The following is a 20,242-nucleotide window of genomic DNA, read 5'->3' as shown; positions in this document are numbered from 1 at the left end:
CTCCACTAGCTCCAGGAACCAGTCGGTATCTTGTCCCATGTGCTTGAGTCCCTATTGCAAATGCCTGGACCCCTGCTCCTTAGCCCTCTGTGACAGTGGGAGGGCTGCTGTCTACTGACTGCTCTCATGCCAAACTCTCCCCTCCAGACTTCTGAGCTTCAGCTGTCCCTGAATTTCCCATCATCTCCAGACTCCACCTGATTATTATAACGTCTCTGTTACTTCCGGGAGACTTCAAGAGCCCACACCCAACCACCATGTTTGTCTCCATCTGTTACCATCTCTGCAGATACTCGCTCTGCCAGCTAGACTAGTTTCCTCCCAGAAACTCTAGGTTCAAGGCCTGCCGCCTCCATCCCAAGCCTCGTCACTCTAGGCTGTCATTGACTGAGCTGTAGGAGCTCCGAGAAACAACAAGCACAGTCCTTTAGAACTTACAGGGTTGTCAAGGTAGATTTTGTTTCCTCAGGTTATAAACTCAACCTTTATCTTAAAAAGAATCTTCCACGCATGCACCAGGATTTAGGTCTTTTAGGAGATGGGATTGGGAAGGCAAAATTTGAAAATGCCATAGACTGAGTGGTTTATAAACAACAAACATTTACTCCCCATTTATTCCTGGAGGCTGGGAAGTCCAGGATCAAGGCGCTGGCAGATTCATTGTCTGGAGAGGGCCTATTTCCCGGTTCACAGACAGCCTTCTTCCTGCCGTGTCCTCATATGATGGAAGGGACGAGGGAGCTCTCTGGGGCCTCTTTTATAAGAGACTAATCCCATCACGCTAGGGATTAGGTTTTAACATGTGAATTTTGGGGGACACAAACGTTCAGTCTACAACACCACCCTACTGATGACCATTGTTAACGTTTGTCCTTAGAGCTCGTCTAATCCAGCACTTAATGAAATGGACCATATTTGAATCTCAAACCAGTGCCCCTGATCCTAGTCCAAGCATATTGCATGTTTATCAAGACCAGCAGCCTTCTGTTGGAAATGCAATTACACTAACATTAATAAGAGACTGCTCCATCTGTGACTGAAGAACTCAAGGTTCGTGCGAAGTCCCTGATGATAATTTTTGAGTCTCCCCAGGAGTGCCTAAGAATTATCCCAGTGGTCTTCCAAGCAGAGCAATCTTCTATTTTCTTTCTCTCTTGGGGCAACCACTGTCATTGACCACTGCCAATATCTCCAATGCTGCCTCTTAGAGCTGGGAGAAGGGGCCCGAGAACCCACAGCCCTCAGTGCCCTCAGCTGAGCTGTCTCCACTGCCTCTTGCTGCTGCCCCTGTGCTGAGTACGCTACCTGGGCAGACACTGCCATCTCCGCACTGATGGAGGAGATTCGGGGATGTCAGAGGAGCAAGGGCCCTCTGGACTCAATGCAGAAACAGGGAAAGTGCATCCCCCAGCCCCGCCACCCTTCGGTGTCAATTGTTCACATTGCTGCAAAAAAATGCCCTGGTTTCTTACAAAAACTGTAGTAAAAAAAGTCTTTTCTCTTCTGTTGTTTCTGCTCACAGCCCCCACCCACCACCCTGAGGCTTCAGGCATAAGCCCCTTGGTGACTGGCCTGGGGACAAATCGGAGCACGAGACACCACAGTGTCTCATCCCCTCCAGGATTTGTTGTTGGATTGGGACCATGTCCCAGCTCTCTGTTTCCTGAGCTTAAGATCTCCCTTGGCTTTGTTCTTATCCCCCTGCAAACACATGCTGGAGGGATCACCAGCAGTGCTTTGTCACGTCTAAATCCCAGCTGGGACCTGGACAAAACCCTCCCTCCGAGAAATCTCTGAGATTCCCACAAAAAGTCCACCCTTGCCCACGAGGGCCTTCTCAGAGAGGGATACCCAAGACAGAGGTCAAGCTCCCTGGCCTCCTTGTTCAGAGAATGACCCTCCATTGACAGACTCCCCCCTAGGAGGAAAGTCTTGCTCCCTTCACTAGCCCCTTTCGCCCTCAATGGTGGTACTTCTAACTCTCTCCATCACTCCTGCTTCTCTGCAGCCTCAGAGAGGCACTGACTGGCCCTGGGCCTCAGGTCTGTGCGTATGGGTGGACTGGCTCACCAGTGAGGTTAGCAGCTGCCCAGCATTTATTCTCTGACTTCCTGCCTGCTCCATGATCTTAGTTTCCCCAGGGATCAGGAGCAGGGCCCCTTATCCTGCCTGGAATATGCTGCTTCTCCTCATCCTGCTGCCTGCCTGGGATGGAAAGACCATCCCCATAGTTTAACCCGTAACTCGGCAGTTATTCCTGTGGAGCCCTTCATTGGCCTGCACCAGTTTTGGGGTGCTTTTCACGCAGGCAGTTCTCACAGCCACCCTCCAGTGGAGCTGTTGCTGTCCATGGTCCACACACAGCTGTTGGTCCTCTGCCTGGCTCCAGGCATTGTCTACAACATACAGTAAAGTGCGCAGACGAGTTCTTACATATACACTCCTGTGTAGCCACTACATAGCTGAAGATGTGGAACATTCTCAACACCCCAGAAAGTTCCTTCATGGCTGCTCCTAGGCAATACCCTCCCCCTGACCCTAGCTCCAAGGGAGTAGAGAGGGGCAGTAGTGGGATATTCTGAGGAGAAAAAAAATCAAACACACCCTAGCAGGACTCTTGGAGTGGGACAAACTTCAGACTGTGAGGGGCTGGTGACCTCCCCAGGATTCTCCCTATTATGGTAATTTGGCCAGGTCAGACAGAAGAAAAGTGAGGCTCCCAAAAGTCATTAGCAAATGACAGAATGGTTGGCCATTGATCAGGCACTGTATTCCTAAGGCCATGCCCTTATCAGTGCTGCAAAGGATGCTTTTCAGAGGAAGGTTGAGATGGGGACCACATCATGAGAGGCAGTGAGAGGTGGATTCTTGGGGTGTCGCTTCACTAGGTCATATGCTACGTAGCATGAACATGTGAGACCCGTGCTACAGCCAGGGGAATCCTTTAGCAGTGATTAAAAGCTTGCTAGGAAATGGGCTTCTCACCTCACAGTGGGGGAGACCCAGATCCCCAGCCCTGAGAAGCACTTGGTTCACTTCCTATATATGTCCTGAGCCCTTCATATCAGAGTCGCTGCAACCTCAGACATTTCTCCTGGAACTGAGGGAGCAACTGGGCATGGTGTCTAGACTAACAGAAGGAACAGCAGGCCAAGGAGAGCTGGACAGTGGGTTCCAAGTGACGTTTATGTCTCAGTCATTCTATAAGTAGCACATGGTATGAGTGCAGGGTGAGGTGAGCCCGGAATTTCCAAAGGAGCTACAGAGGTGAAAGAAGTGGAGGCACTCATGCTGGGGTGGACCCAGAGCCTGGGATATGTGTGCCCATTGGACTCACTCTGGTCCCTTTCAGATGTATCTGCAAGAAATGCTTTAGGCTACAAATAAGGAGAACCCAGTCACAGTGTCTTAAATAGAAAGAGATTGATCTGTATCACGTGAGTCCAAGGGAAGAAAGGCTGAGCTAGTGATGCTCTAGAATGATGTAATCAGGCATTCTAGATCTTTCCTTCCTGAGTCTTTCCTCTCCAGGATTGTTACCTGGTGGTCCCAAAATGGTAGCTGCATCTCTTGACATCAGCATCATGTCCACATTGAAGGAAGGATAACAGGAAAGGGCAAAAGGCAGAGTTGCATGCCAGCTGAGTCTGTCCCTCTTTATCAGAAAAGAAAAATCCCTCCTGGAAAGCCCCACTTAGCAGACTTCCATGTAGATCTCATTGACCATAATTGAGGTCATATGGCCACTCACTGACCAGTCACAGGCTGAGGAAACTGACCTTGTTTTCTCAAGGGAAATAAGATTGACTTAGCCCAGGCCTTCCCAACCTTGGTACTATTGGCTACTATTGAGCTGCTACTTAAACAAATTGAGGTTCTGTTAGCAGGAAAGAGAGGGATGGGGAATAAGAATTGAATAGTCAGTGGATATTTTTGGCGATAGAATGTTAGAAAACTGATCAACAATAGATGATGAGCGTTGCTTTCAAAAGTCTTATCCTCTTTAGTTTCTGCCCAATTTGAGTCACTCTCCAGTGCCTTCAAACAACTACTTTTTAATGTTTTGTCCAGGTTTATAACTTTGATGTCAGGAGTGTTAATCTGGTATAAGTGCTTCATCATTATCAGAAGTTAGAAGTCTCAATGTTTTTATATTTATTATGTTTGTGTTGACTAATATTTGAATTCATTGAGTCAGTTATCCAAACAAACAATTTGCATAATAAAGTATTTGTTTGGGCCCACATATTCTAATCCTGGGAACTCTGAATGAAGAAATTAGTTTTAGTTCTACCTCAGATGGGTAAATGACATGTCATCTAGTAAATGAGTCTACAAGACGTGTCATTTACCCTGGGGAACAAAACTTCATGGGAAATAAGACCTTCCTCTATAAGCCTCACCAGGCTTCCTGCAGAAACTCCTTTGGCACACTCACAGCCTGGATCACACTGCTCTCTTGGGCTGGCTTCAGTAGCCAGGTCAGCTCTTCTAGAGCATCCTTGATGCTTTGCTGTGTTCCATCCAGACTTGCTCTCCTCCCTTATGACCTGGAGAGGGTCTATGCTTGTGTATACAGTGAGCTAACAGGGCTGATAATCCAACCAAAAAAACATAGAGTGGACGAATGGAAAAAAAAAACAAGATCCAACTATATACCATCTACAAAAAACACACTAGATTTAAGGATACACATAGGCTGAAAGTGAAGTGATAAAAAGGATATTCCATGCAAATGGTAACCCAAAGAGGGCAGGGGTGGCTATACTTATATCAGACAAAATAGAGTTAAGTCAAAAACTGTCACAAGAGACAAAGAGGGTCATTATAGAATGATAAAAGGGTCAATTTACCAAGAAGACATAATAATTATAAATACACGTGGACTCAACATCAGAGCACCTAAACCTACAAAGCAAACATGGACAGGTCTGAAGAGAGAAATAGACAGCAATACAATAATAGGAGGAGACTCCGATAACACCCCGCTTTCAATAATGGATTGATCATCAGACAGAAAGTCAATAAGGAACCAGCAGACTTGAACAACACTATAGACCAAATGGACTTAACAGACATATACAGGACATTCCACCCAGAAGCAGCAAGAATACACATGCTTCTCAAGTGCACGTGGAATGTTCTCCCAGACAGATCACGTGTTAGGCCACAAAACTAGTCTTAATAAATTTAGGAAGATTGAAATCATTCCACATATCTTTTCTAATTATTCAAGGGAATAAAACTAGAAATCAATAACAAAAGGAAAACAAGAAAACTCACAGATACATGGAAATTAAACAACCATTGAGTCAGAGAGAAGTCAAAAGGGAAATTAGAAAATATCTGAAAACAAACAAAACTAGAAACAGAGTTGATATTTTTCCTCCCCAGCCCTTAAGAAAGGGCTCCTTCTGAAGAAGGTTTAATGGCGCCCCGGCTTCCCTGTAGCTCCCATTTGGACGCACTCCTTTTGGGCATGTGCTTGGCCCCCTCCACCTGCTGCTCCTAACAGGTATTCAACAGGACACCAGCACTGAGCAGGGTGAATTGACTTAATGAAAGCAGAGTTGAGAAAAAACAGAACTCAAAGTTCTGCTTTAAAAATGGGAATAAGATTATAAAAATTAATAAGCATAACACCTCTCTAAGCAGTAGATTCCAAAGGAGGTTGCTAATCCTAACACTCTCCACCTCCCAGCGGTCCTGGCCGCAGGAGTAAGAACATGCCCTCAAGGGATTCAATTAGGGACCTTTCCAAAGAATTTTTAAATTAAAACTAATTTGAAATTAGAACAAAGAGGAGTCCCTTCCTCTCTGACAATGACACTGGGAAGATGAGGACCTTGGGGCTGACAGCCATGTTGGTTCTATCTTCATGGAGAAAACCAGTGTAGGATACTGAGGCCGGCATGGAGAGAGAAGGAGAGTTGAGACATGGAAAAAGAGAGTCCAGCCACCTCCAAGCACCAAACCGGAATATCCACCACCCCAAACCAGAACATCCCTATCCCTCTATGGTAGGAGGAGACAATAAGTTCCTCCCCTCTTCGCCTCAGTGATTTGGATTTGAGTTCCATCACCTGCAAACACCAAGGTTCCAGCTCGTACACTCTACCACTCATTTGGCATTTTATTATACACTCATTACTGTTGTTATCAAATGTTTTTATGTAAGTGTCTCACTTCCACCACAAGAAAATAACTTTCTTGACTGTGGTAGTTTTGCCAGCATATCTACCCCAGGGCTGAGCACATGGCAAGTGCTTTAAATATATTCATTAATGGTCGTTAAGAAGTAGCTGCATAGCATTAGGAACAGGAGCAAGAGAAGACACACAGAAATTCTCGTTAAAGTAACTCCTCTTTGTTCTGAACTTGCACCCAGTTGACCAGTCCACATGAGAATGAGCTATATGATCTGGGAATTTGCCCACATTATGCAATTTATTTGGAATATTGAAAATTGCTTTCCTTCTATATATTGACTTGGCCTTCCCAGTTAGCTTCTCACTCCTGCTAAGATTTTCAGTAAAGTTCATCTTTCTCTGGGTGATGGTGTTCTCCCTCCCTCTCTCCTCACACCAGGACAAAATATATCATAATAACATTTATTAAGGTTGAGTCTACTGCTTTGATGAGCTGAAAGGCACTTCCTGAAAGGCATGTGAAATGGCCCTCCAAGCTGGGTGCTTTGTCAGAGGGGATAGGCGCCTTCACCGGAGCAGTCATGTTGTTTGATAAGGGTATATCAAACCCCACCCCATCACCGGGTGGAGGCTACTGCCTCCTGAGTCCCCACTCCACCAGGCTGCCCACGTGTGTTCGACAGACAGATTGGCCGCTGGTCTGGTGGGCAGATGCAAAGATGGAGACTTGCACCGAGCTGACCAGCATGTGACCCAGCTACACTATCTGGGAAGTTTCACACCTTACGCACTTTGCTTGAAATCCTGGCAATTTCTTTCCTTCTACATATTGACATAAATGTTGTTTGGCTTCCCTTTGCTGTTTACAAAAAAAAGCAAACACCCAGATATCTGTAAATACAGTATTTATGTTTTACCATGTAATCTCAAAATTAGTTAGACCATTGAGAGAGAATTTAATTTGGCTGCTGAGTAGAAACCAAGGGTGTAGTTCTTTGAAGGGACGAAACCAGTGGGCTGAGGCCTTAAATGTGAATGTCTGCGCAGATAGAAATGCCAAAGATGCCCAGGAGCCCAGCCTTTGCACAGGATCCAGCACCGACATTATCTGAAAAGGGGAAACATTTCAAAAGAAGGAGCATTAAGAAATATATTATTAGAATGCAACAAACCAACGCCTTTTTGTAAACGTCTTGACTAAGCGTTGTACGTATAATTTTGTGTTACCCAAGATTTTAGCTATACTTCTATTGCAATAATATATCAGCTTAAATAAGACTGACAACTCCTGGAAGTGCTGTCTGGCTCAATCCGGTTGATACTATGACATCCTGTGTTGATGGCATGCCTATGTGCCTTTACCTATAAGTACTAATGACCTTACTAAAAGGAAAATATCTTAAAGATGTTTTTTTCCAGGCAGTAGAAATGTAATAAATGCTAATTCTTTTCTCCTTTGTCTACCTTCCACCACTCTGGGGAATTTCTTTTGTTGCATTTGCCATCTGTGCCCAGCCTCTCTTTCCCTCTGGCCACTCTGCAATATTTAGAAACGTTGTGTAAAAATACCAGTAATGACAACAGTGACATATGTCACCTGGCTGAATCAGAGCTTTGATTCCCTGTCTGTCGGTGCACTTTGCCTGATCTTTCTTGGACTAATTCTGCCCTAGATTCTGAGAATTTTTTTTTAAGTTTTTTAAGGAATAATTGACAAACAGATTTGTATGTATTTAAAGCGACAATGTGATGATTTGATATCCATACACACGGTAGAATGATTACCAAGATCAAGATAACACATCCATCATCTCACATGGTTAACATAAGTAACTGTCTTTTTATGTATGGTGAGAATGCTTAAGATCTACTCTCAGCAGCTTTCAAGTATATAACACCGTATTAACTACAGTCCCCAGGCAGTCCAGTAGATCCTCAGAACTTATTCTCATAACTGAAAATGTGTGCCCTCGGACCTACATCACCCATTGCCTCCTCCCCCCAGCCGCTGGCAACCATCATTCTGTTCTCTGAGAATATTTCTTACTGACTTCTTTCTTACTGTCTCCAAAAGCTGCCATTCTAAGGGCCCAGAAGCCTCTTTCCTACTCTGACTTCTTATATGTGAAACAATAGGAACCCAACAATTTTTCTTGGCACCCAGGAATCTTTTCTTACTCCATCCTTTGTGTCAACTCATCGACTTCTCCACCAGATTGTATGTTCCTTGGAGACAGAGTTTTATTCTTTTCTGTGTCTCCCTAACATTTAGCACGATTTCCACACATGGTAGGTATTTAACTCCCAAAGTAAATTTAATTGAGCCAGGTTTCACATTTATTTGTATTTCACACAACACCTAGCAGAGTGCCCGGAACATAGGAGCTTTCAGGAAACATCTGGTAAAGGACTGATTTCTTGGTACTCACTCAGTATCTCTCCAGCCACTTCCCCCTTATACAAGGGCACGTCTTTGCAGAGCTGCTTAATGGGTGACCCGAACAGGAACCAGTCCATGTGAGTGATCAGAGACTGCAGAGGGTTGTACTTGACCCAGATGTATTTGTTGGAAAATATGTTGTTCAGAGCCTAGACCAGTGTAATAGAGTGGGACAGGGTAAAAGAAGTGGACATAATCTCGTGTACCTTATTCAAAATTGTGACTGTTTTTCTCTTTCAGATTATTAAGCAGAAGGCAGTCAGAGATCTCAAGACATCATCTCTTTCTGACCACTCGGTCTGCAGAGAGGCCTCATTATAACCAATGTCATTTTGCTGCTGGTGGCAATGAGATGCAGAGAGGGTGAATCCCATGCAAAGGTGGCACAGATGGGAAGTCACAGGGGGAGAAGCAAACCCCAGATCCCTAGCCTGAAGCATGGTTTGTTGTTCTCACTATACGGTATTGCTTCTTTTCACCTTTGTGTCATTGAGTATTCTAACTTCTGCCATCTTTCTGCCAATCACTACTTCTTGGAGCCCTGCTCTGAGAAGAGAAGCTATTCAGTCCTTTCTACAAAGACACCGGAATTTATTATAAGTTCTTATATTGGGGGCTGTATGGTGGAAATCAAGTTAACAGACGTACTACTGCCCTCAGAAACAATAGAAGTGAAACACTTTAATATGTTGAGAGTCCCGTCTCCACGGTGAGGTATAATATTATGATCTTCTTCCTCACCCTCTTTGTGTCTACACAGACACCAGTATTCCCTGGCTCAAGAACAAGGAATATTTCAGGGTACTCCAGAATTACCTTCGTCTCATAGATGGACTGTTTGAGCTGGTCCAGAGAAGGGGTGGTTTGACGGTTCATCTTCAGGATGTAGCAGGCTCTTCGGGAGAGCAACCTGGATGCAATGTAGCCCTGGGACAGCAAGAGCACAGTCACTGCCCCTTCCCTGTTCCCTGAGTCCTGAACTTGGTGAGAATGACGCCTGAGCCTTGGAGGAAAGCCTTGAGCAAGCTTGTGAGTGCATGTGACTGCTTTTCAATCTGCAATCAATTCTATCCATTCGACTTCTTTTACACAGTATTTTTGCTTTTTCACTTGTCATTTCTACTTCTTTGAAATTGTGTAAATCCATGATTTGTACCCCATTTTTCATGTTAGGGAACCAGGGTCTGCAGTTTGCAATTTGACGGATTGAGAAGAAATAGCTCTCTACCTCTTTCTATTGTTTTTGCTCTGCCTTTTCCTCAATTTGGAGTAAACACAATATTCTTTAGAACCTTGCTTTCCAATATGTTAGTTACTAGCCACATGTGGCTATTTAAATCTAAATTCAAATTAAATAAAATTTAACATGTACTTCCTCTGTCACACATTTCAAATGCTCAGGAGCCACAAGAGGCTTCCCTAGTAGAAGTAGGCACATATAGAACGTTTCCACCAGTGCAGAAAGTTCTATGGGACAGTGCTGCTTTAGAAACTCTCCAAAACTTATCCACACACACCCTCACTCCCCACACACGTTTCACCTGTCCTCCCCTCCTTTACCATCTTCTCTCCATCCTTTCTCCACCTCAAACCCAAGTTGGCTGGACAGGGATGGGTTGGAGGAAATCAAGATTGGAAGAGCAGTGGAGGGTGAGGACTTTGGAGCCAGAAGGAGCCTAAGGCCCTCTTATCCTCATCCAGGGTAGAACTTTCTTCACAAAGTTTCAAAAAATTGTACAGCCTATAAGACTGTATATAATAGAAACCCTTCTAGTTCCTATTTTTCAATTCACACAAACTGCCAGTTCCTAAGATTCAGAAATAGACCTAGGCCAAGTCTGATGATAGTGAACAAGCTTAAACCACTCCTCACCGCTCTGTGTGTGTGTGTGTGTGTGGGTAAGATTGGCCTTGACCTAACATCCGTTGTCAATCTTCCTCTTTTTGCTTGAGGAAGATTGTCACTGAGCTAACATCTGTGCCCATCTTCCTCTATTTCATATGTCGGGTGCCGCCACAGCATGGCTTGATGAGCAGTGGGTAGGTCCACGCCCAGGATCCACACCTGTGAACCCTGGGCTGCTGAAGCAGAGCGCACGAACTTAACCACTATGCCACCGGGCCAGGCCCAGCACTCTATTTCTTTTAAAGACACTTTTGGAATTTCCCTGATATCTGCTTAAAAGCAATTTCACTACAATTTCCTTTCAAACTGTGTCTTTCAAAGACTATATACTTTCAAATGTGTCATGGATCTCCCAACACCAATGAGGAGGAGGCTTGTGAGGAGGTTTCCACTAGAAAACGAGAAGAAAAGCATGCTCAGATGTCCAGCAAGATGGTCTGCAACTTACTTATATCCACAGTGCATAGCTGTGGACTGAGGTGAAAGCTGGTGGACAATTAGTGTCAGTGGAACGAGTAGAAAACAAACAAATGAATAAATGGATAAAGAACAGAATAAGTTTTCTGAGCAGCTTTCTGAGACTTATTGTTAATAACAGTAACTAAAACTTGGAAATAGTCTGGTGTTTTTAGTTAACATACTTTCCTTCTTACAGAGGAAGTCTGACTGATTGCATATCCTACATACATAGTTAAATGTGTATAGTTCTGGATTTCTGCTCTTTCGTGATTGTTTCATGATTGTTCTTTGCACAATTTTTTGTAGTAGAAGCCCTAATTCATTCATTTATTCATTCGATTAATAGTTTTTGAGAGGCTGGGTGCCGGGCATTGCTGTGGGTTTTGATCACTCTCCTGGCACTTTCTTAGCCTGTAGTGAGACCATAGCATTGCACTTCCAATTTCCACCTGAAAAGGTCAAGCAAATGTATACGTTTCCTGTCACATTTTTTCTTAGAAATGGTTTTGTTTGTTTTTTAATCAATAGCTTGATTATTCAAAGGGAAAAACAGAATTAAGGAAATTCCGACAGAGTTGGAATTCAACTGTGTACTAAATGGCTGCCCCTCTACCCTTCAGAAACCCCGCCCTGAAGAATACAAAAATTCCCTTGTTGCTTACATGTTTATAGTCAAAAATTGTGGTAGAGGAGCACGATCCTGCGTGGATGTTGATAGTGGCGGTTTCTTTTTCACTGTCAATTGTCACTGTCTCCTGAACACTGCCACCGTTGTTGACTTGGCTGATGATGTTATAAACCTAGATTGATGACAAAGACATAATAGTTTTTCCATAAATCATATGCATTTGAAAACAACCCTCCCAGCAAAATAAAGTGTTCTACCTGCTAATAAGAGATTGAAGCCTGAAACCTCTCCACTGGGATCCCAGACCCAAAGCTCATGCTAAAATAAGAAAGCAAACCTCTTCCTCCTAGTTTATTATATTATGTACGGGAGAAGCAATGACATCACAGGAGAAGTGAGACCGAGCAATGGGTTACATTTTTAAGGTACACCAGTTGGAAAAGAATAACCAACCTCATTTTTGCATGATTGGTTATTTCTGAGATTCTATACCAAACAGGTTATACGGACTCTCTACTGTCCTTCATATTATCTCGTATCTTCCTTTTCCTCTCTCAACATCTGCAAGATATAAGGTACATAATAAATCAACTCACCTCATATCCATGAGATTGTATCCCAAAGATGGCCAGCACCACCGGAAGTAACACCTGAAAAACAGACCACTCACTGCCATTCCCTATAGGGTAGTCATTGAGAGTAGAGACATGAAGGGACACTGCACAGGACAAGCGCAAACATCTCAGAAAAGGTACTCCTAGAGACACTGGTGGGTGGTCATGGATGGTCAACAGTCCATTCCCCAAGTATAAAAGTATACACATTCACTCATTCGACAGGCTTTTGTTGAGTTCATGCTATTTGCAAGACACAGCGTTCCACCTTTGCGGCCCAAATCCTGACCCTTTCCACCATCATAACCTTCTAAGTAGCATGTGTTCTTATGCCAAAAAACACTTGGGTCAGGAGAGCAGTGAGGAAGGACTCATTTTACTACGGGAATACTCTGGGGTGATTCACACTGGCTTTGGATTACAGGGGTCAAACTGTGTTCTCTGGTAAAAGAAAAGAAAAAGTTCTTTGAGACTGAGAGGGTAAAACAGATTTAAAGTGGATTCATGGGCAATAGATACCATGGCTTTCTAAGGGAAACCACGAAAATAGGATGCCTGGGGGCATGATTAACTTTTGAGGCTGGCATCAAGGAAAATCTGCATACTCTCCCTACTGATACCATCAGACAAGTGTTGGGCCAGCAGGCCTTGAGACTGACATTGAGGCAGTTCTCACATTTTGCTGTCATTATGTAAGCGTCTGATCCAACACACTGATCCTGGTTTTGTGCTCTGTCTTCTCAACATCCCAGTGTTCTGCTCTATCACTGAAAACCGCTGATGGAGGGCGTCTGCGGGAAGGGCAGGTGTTTTCAAGAACTGTCAGTGGGACTTTTCTACTTCCCATTCTGTCTTGCCCGTAACATTTCTCTTCTGGTAACTGGGGGTGTAATGTCTAACAAAGACCTGCACACAGATATCCAACCTGCCGATATATTGTATTTAATGGGTTTAAAACAGAGATTTTAACAAGTGGTGGAGGACTGACAACCTTAACGGTATGATGAGAGAGAACTCAGGAAGCGTCCTCTGCCCCCAAATAACATCCACTCACCACCATGATTAATACACCAGGGTTAGGTTTTTGTGCTTCAGGGTTGGGTCTCCTCTTGGAAAACAAAGAGACTCCGGGGGGAGCAAACTCTTAAAGCTCATAGTCTTTCACACCTCATGGAGAAGTTGTTATCAACTTGCTTTCTCTCTCAGCAGCTAAATGAGGATAAGGGATAGACACTGAGCAGAGGAGTTCCATTCTGTTTCAGAACATAGTCCACTGTCCATGGAGCACTGCACTGTGGAACTATGGGAGGCCTGAGATGAGGACCAGGCTCAGCTGGAGGAGTAGAGGTAGTCACGGCAGGGATGCTTTGCCTTAAGGGAGACTTTAGACAAGCTGAAGACCCTCAGACTGCTTAAATTTTGCAATAATTTCTCCTGTAGTGGGGCTTAAGATGGGTAAATTTTAAGCCTAAATCCCACAGTTACTGGCTTGGGAACATCAAATTCCTCTGTGTCTCAGACTCCCCACCTGTAGAATGGGGTAATACCACTCAGTCCACAGAGTTGTTGAAGCTAACAGATGCAACTATTCATGTGAAATGTTTTTTATAGGGCTTAGTATGCCTTTGGGAAATGACAGCTGCTATGATGATGGTGATGATGATGATGATGATGACGCTTGAATTACCACTTCTCTTTTAGATAGTAAATGCAATTATCCTGAAATACATACATTTCCTCCAAAGCTCATAATAAGAATTATTAGTAAAAATCTTCCAAATTAAAATTCTTTAGATATTTCCAAGATCTTTTCTTTGTAGTTTTATCACAAATATCCCAAAAATAGACAATGAACAAATAAATATCCAACTTAATATGCAACACTATTCCTGCCAAAGACATCATTAATCAATCACAGAAGCTTAGAAGCATGCACAGTGTTTGTCTAAGACCCCTGAAATCTGAGGCATATTGGACACGAACATTCTCTGCAAGCAGCCAACACAAAAGTACAAAGAAGCATAAATAAATACTCACAAAGATTTTCATTTTGCCTAAAGGGATGAAGGTGCTGGAGCAAATGAGGCTGTCTGATGCAGTTTCTACCCTTTATATTAAGGTGTGGAAATCTCTTTCCAGAATGATCACTATGGAGAAGGCCATGTTCATATCTCTGACACACCCCAGCAAACTCCTTTATCGGGTGAGACCCAACCACACAACCTGATATCAATGAAGTTCATTAGTCAGTAATGAAAATTCACCACTTGGTCACTCTGTAAATATTCCCTACTTATCTGTTCTATGTTGCACTTGAGATTTCAATTTCCACCCTTTAAAAATATTGAGAGATGCTTGTGCTACACAAACATGTTATAGACATGAAAGGACATATTCCCAGTATCTCCCCCAGATGGTAAAGTCCTCCCTTAAGACCTGAGTTGGGTGCCCAGTCAGTGTCTTTTCACCCCTGCCTGACTTGTTGAATTCTTCCACCCAAGGAATGGACATGAGACTAGAGTCAAGGACAGTGGCTGGGGGACCTGCTTTGAGAACAAACAGCCTGATGGCTTTATTTCTCCTCCTTTTTAGAGTTGGTGCCAATTTCTAGAGATTCATCAGGCACAAGACTCAGAGAGCACTCTGCCTAACTACCAGGGTTAACCAAATTTTTACACTAAGCCTTGCCCAAAACTCTGTGAAAACTAAAAGTTATATACCTCTAGTTATCTTGGGGAGCACTGAGAAATTCTCAGGTTAAAAAAAAAAATAGAATAAAGTTTAATCCGCGTAATTTTTATAATGCTACAATTAGAAATGGCTGGCTAATCTTAGGGTGGGATCATGAACTCAGAAGGTGGGGAAATACAAAAACAAACAGTACCTGTAAATTGCAAGATTGTTAAATTTTGAGAATCACTACAGTGAGCAAAGAAATAATACACATGATGTCCTTGCTCTGCAGCTGGAATGACTTCCTAACTAGCAGCTTTTAAAAAAAAAATGGGGCTTTTAAACAGCACACATTTGGGCAATTTAAGGGTTACCTGGAATGCCTCTGCCCTGGCTAGTGAGCTGGAGTGGATGTAAAATGTGCCACTTTGTTAAGTCTTTCTGAGAAAGCAGCAGTGAGAAGGACTACAGTTTTGTGGGATATCTGCGAATTTTCTCCCATATCTGCCTCCAAAGAACCCAAGAAGCAAGCCAGCTCCCACCCTTATAGACATGAGGGCAGGCAGAGATGTTACACCCTACCTTCTACTGTGTCTCCCACATGTCTCCAGGAGTTCTGAGGCTATAGGTCTAACAATGATAATAGTTAGCATTTATGGAATACTTAACGTGTTCTAGCACTTTCTAAGTACTTTGCATATATTGATTCATTTGGTTCTCATAACAATTCTGTAGGTTACCTTCTATCAATGTCCCATTTTACAGATAGGAAAACTGAGGTGCAGGGAAGTTGAGCAACTCCTTAGTGTCATACAGTTTCTAAGGGTAGGAGTTGGGATTTGAGCCCAATCTGACTCCACAGCCCACACTCTTAACTACCAGTATTACATGGCCTCTCTGATTAGTTGCTGGGTAAGTGTAACTTTTTGTCTTGTTGACAAGGGGGCACTGGTAAGGAGGGATTTGCTTCCAGAATGTTTCTTGATCAAAAGATAGACTTGGAAATAGACCTGCCTACAACTCAAGGGTGAAAACTTCCAAATACGGCCAATGAGAGACTGTGTTTGTAAAAGCTGTTGTAAACGAAATTCATGGCTAAGCCGCCCAGCTCCCATAAGAAGGCAAAATCGCTGCGGAAAGGTGTCATGCTGGACACTCCAATGCAGTGGGTCTGAGAATGGGCACACGCATGTGGACTTTTAACTTCCATGAGTGGTTTTGATTGAAAGAGTTGTTTCAAGTCCTGCCCAAACCCCTCATGAGGAAAAACAGACTCACACAGATTAAGAAACTAGGCCAAGTTCAGGGATATAGTTACTGGCAAAGATAAGACTATCCCTCAGGCCTTCCGATGCTGGATGCCATGTTCTTTAGTTGGTAGAGCATTGAAACTTTCTTCCACAGCTGCGCTTTGTCTGTTTCTATATGATGCTTACTGTGAGTGTTTTGCTTTATGCGGTTCGCAGCAACGCTCTTTGGAATATTCGAGTTCATCACGGAACATCGTCCTGGAACGCTGTGTCTTTCATTTCTATGTAGTACGTCCCACTTGGCCTCTATTCATGTTTTTTGTCTTTCGTTTTCTTTCTTTTGTTACTATTTGGATGGTATACTTCTGTGGTCCTTTTGTTTTCAATTTTTCTATGTGGTATTGTTTTAGTTTTTTATTTCAGCTTTATTGAGGTGTAACTGACAAATAAGATAAGCTATTTAAAGTGTACATCATGGTGATGTGATATATGTACACGTTATGAAAGGACTCCCCCATCTAGTTAATTAACATATCTATCACCTCACATATTTATCTTTTTTCTTTTTTTTTTTTGGTGAGAACATTTAAGTTCTATTCTCGCAGCAATTTTCTATTATACAATACAGTGTTATCAACTGTGGTCACCATATTTTACACCAGATCTTCAGTCCTTACTCATCTTTTAGCTGAAAGTTTGTACCCTTTTACCAACCTCTCCCTGTTTCCCCACCCCGTAGCCTCTGGCAACCACTTTTCTACCCTCTATTTCTATGAGTTTGACTGTTTTTTTAGATTCCACATATAAATGAGATCATACAGTATTTCTCTTTCTCTGTCTGGCTTATTTCACTCAGCATAATGCCCTCAAGGTCCATCTATGTTATTGCAAATGGCAAGATTTCCTTCCTTCTCATGGCTGAGTAATATTCCAGTGTATGTACATACCACATGTTCTTTACCATCTGTTGACAGACTCCTAGGCTGTTTCTATATCTTGACTGTGTGGCATTTTGCTTCATTTTATTTATTGTCCAATCTGAAACACTCTCTTTTGATAGGTGAGCATTACCTGTTTTCTTTATTACTATTACTAATATATTTTAGATTTATTTCTACTTTCTTATTTTATTATTTATTTATCACTGTCTTTCTTTGCGTTTCTTCCTATTTTTGTCTGCCTTCTTTGTATTGACAAAGATTTTATATTCTCCTTTTTTCCCTTCTATTTCTGGAAGATTTGGATTTTTTTATTATTTAGTTCTAACTTTGAAATTTTAGCGTCATACTTAATCATTCATATTTCCTACAAATCCAAAAGGTATCCTGTATTTTGATCTTCTCAACAGAGACAAGGAACTTGGTACCCTTTAGCCAATTATTGAGTATCTTTTCTGTTCCCATATTGTTATATTTGTGTAAAGTTTCACTTTCACCTTTAAAATATAGCACAAAAATTGTTAGGTTTCCCATCAATAGATAATTAAATTTAGTTAAATATTTTATCTATTTCTATGCTAATTCTTAATTTTCTATCTCCAAAATTTTCTTTTCTTTTTGTTTAAGTATGTTTTTAATAGTTCTTTTATCAGGAGCCTACACATGTTAAATTTTGAGGGTCTATGTTTGAAATGTCTCTATTTTCTCTTCACTTTTGAATAGTAGTTAGAAGTTGACAGTTGTTTTCCTTCTAGCACTGTAAAGGTGCTACTCCATTGCCTTCTCGCATCCACTGCTACTCATGTGAAACCTGATATCAATGTAATTACAGTATTTCTAACTTGTTCTTTTTCATGGTAATATGCTGTTTTATTTCTGCCTATTTTGTCTCATAATTTTTTGTCCTTCTTTATATATGGAATACCTTCATTTATACCTTTGAGTATCTTAGACATTCTTATTTAATGTCTTTTTCTTGCTATTCTATTGCTCAAGCCAAATAGTAAATCCATTTCCAACTATTTATTTTGTTAGTTGCCATTTTTAACATGAGTCTAAACCCAGTTTAACTCTTGCCTTTTTTATTATGAGACCTAAATGCTCTATTTTTGCAATATTTCTCTCTTTCTCTCTCTCCTCATTCCTTTCTCTTTCTCTCTCTTGTGTGCACATGTGCATGCACACACACGTGAACACACAATTTACTTCTGCAGCTCTTTTTTAAAATTTTCCAGGCATTTACATCTGGATATACTATAAAATATCAAGCTCAATAAGTCTAAAATAAAACTTGTTGTGTTCTTTCCCCCAAAGCAGCTCTTTTTCTGGACAATGTTATTTCTGCTGACAGTTTCAGATTCACTCTGAAGTCATACCTGATTGTTCTGACATTTTTCCTCTGTAACGCTTCTCCCATTTGTGTCTTTCTTTCCAATCCATCAGCCAAATTCCATTTCTTGTCCTCGCCACCACCTACTGTCCTTGTCACAACTTTTATTAGTCAGAATAATTGACTCTAGCTGCTATAACAAGCAATACCTAAATTTCAGTGATTTCACAAAATAAACTTTTATTTCTTACCCACATAAAGTCCAGTACAGAGGATCTCGGGGGGTGGCTCTCCTCCAAGTGATGACTTATTACCTCTTCTGCTCCCTCCTCTGCCAGGTTCCACTTGAATTTATTGCAGTCAGCCTATAAATTCATTATCATGTCACTTTTTGCCATATCCAAGAAAGGGCTCAAAAACTGCTACTAGGAAAAATAATTCAACTCTAATTGGCCCTGAGATGAAGGCATAGTTATTTGAGCAAGCTAATGTAGATACTACCATAAGAAAAATTAATTCCAAATTAATTTTTAAAATACATGTAAATAGTGTATGTGATGTAAAAGAAGAAAAAAAAACTAGGATAAAATACAGGTAAACTTTGATCTGATTTTGGCAATGCAAAAGATTTTCTGAGCCTGGAAGTATTAGAATAAATCACAAGAGAAAAGATATATAAGCCTAACTGCATAAAATGTAAAAGATAATTAATTGTTTAGTTTTTAAAAAGCAGTAAAATTTAAAGGCAAATTTAAAACTCAGGAAAAATAATTTTAACATGTATGAGAGACAAAGGGTAATATTGCCTCTTTTTTTTAGAAGTGAAAAGCATTCTTTATTTTTATTATTAATAAACAGTCAAGTGTTCATTAAAAATCTCCAAAGATAATATTTTCAACTTACAAAAAGTTTTTAAAAATGAGTAGGAAAACGATGAACACATGAAATGTTTTTTAATAGGCAAAGGACCTGATTACAGGAAGAAGGAACAATGACAAGAGCTGGCAAAGAATTGAAGCCCCAGAAACGGTCTACCTGGATTTGAATTCCTTCTCTAATTTCTCACTGTGTGCGTCAAAATCCTCATGTGGAAAGAAAGGATAACAAAGTGTCCCCTCAAAGCATCCTTGTGAACACTGATGAGCTCATTTACATAAAATACAATAGTCACTGACACAGAGTAAGCTATCAATAAAATTCACCTAATATTGTTATCACTATTTATTACAAATAAAACCTATTCAAACTTGTAAATTATTAGAAATTACAAATCCAAACAGCATTATTAAATTAAATTTAAATGGAACTAAGATATCTGGAAAATACCTAGTTATTTGAAAATAGAAAAGAAAAATATTACTAAATAAGCTATAGGTTAAAAAGGAAGTCACAAGGAAATTAGAAAACATTTTGAATTGAATGGAAATGAAAATACAACATAGCAAAATTTGTAGGATGCAGCTTAAGCAGTGCTTAGAGAAAAATTTATAACATTAAATACTCATATTAGAAAAAAGAAAGATCTCAAATAAATAATCTAAGAGCCTACCTTAAGAAACCTGAAAAAAAAAATCAAGTTAAATCCAAAGCAAACACAAAGCAACAAATAATAAACATAAGAGCAGAGATCAATGAAACTGAAAATTAAAAAATAAGGAAAAATCATGAAAAACATCATGCTTGATGAACTAGCTAATGCAGTAAGACAGAAAAAGAAAGAAAGAAATAAAGAAGGAAGGAAGGAAGGACAGAGAGAGAGAGAGACGAAAGAAAGAAAGAAAGAAAAAGAGAAAGAGAGAGAGAGAAAGAAAGAAAGAAAGAAAGAAAGAAAGAAAGAAAGAAAGAAAGAAAGAAA

General features: G+C 41.3%; 1 protein-coding gene across 3 annotated transcripts in view; it reads right to left on the bottom strand.

The window, feature by feature from the left end:
- Window positions 1–7,039: 7,039 nt before the first annotated feature.
- The window catches only part of GKN2 (gastrokine 2), a 69,164-nt gene continuing 55,961 nt past the window's right edge, over window positions 7,040–20,242 (bottom strand). For 2 of the 3 annotated variants that reach the window (XM_046660706.1, XM_046660705.1), the window contains exons 2-7: window positions 18,639–18,752; window positions 12,179–12,232; window positions 11,617–11,754; window positions 9,406–9,516; window positions 8,579–8,738; window positions 7,040–7,257 (exon numbers count right to left, since the gene is read on the bottom strand). In XM_046660706.1, coding sequence (XP_046516662.1) covers window positions 7,175–7,257; window positions 8,579–8,738; window positions 9,406–9,516; window positions 11,617–11,754; window positions 12,179–12,232; window positions 18,639–18,752 — 660 coding nt within the window. In that variant the 3' untranslated portion in view covers window positions 7,040–7,174. Of the gene's footprint in view, window positions 7,258–8,578; window positions 8,739–9,405; window positions 9,517–11,616; window positions 11,755–12,178; window positions 12,233–14,233; window positions 14,420–18,638; window positions 18,753–20,242 lie in introns of all 3 variants that reach the window. The other variant, XM_046660707.1, reaches the window with a different exon arrangement.

The sequence above is a fragment of the Equus quagga genome, chromosome 5, assembly GCF_021613505.1.
Source record: "Equus quagga isolate Etosha38 chromosome 5, UCLA_HA_Equagga_1.0, whole genome shotgun sequence".
Classification (NCBI taxonomy): Eukaryota; Metazoa; Chordata; class Mammalia; order Perissodactyla; family Equidae; genus Equus; species Equus quagga.
This window is presented reverse-complemented; position numbering and strand designations above follow the sequence as displayed.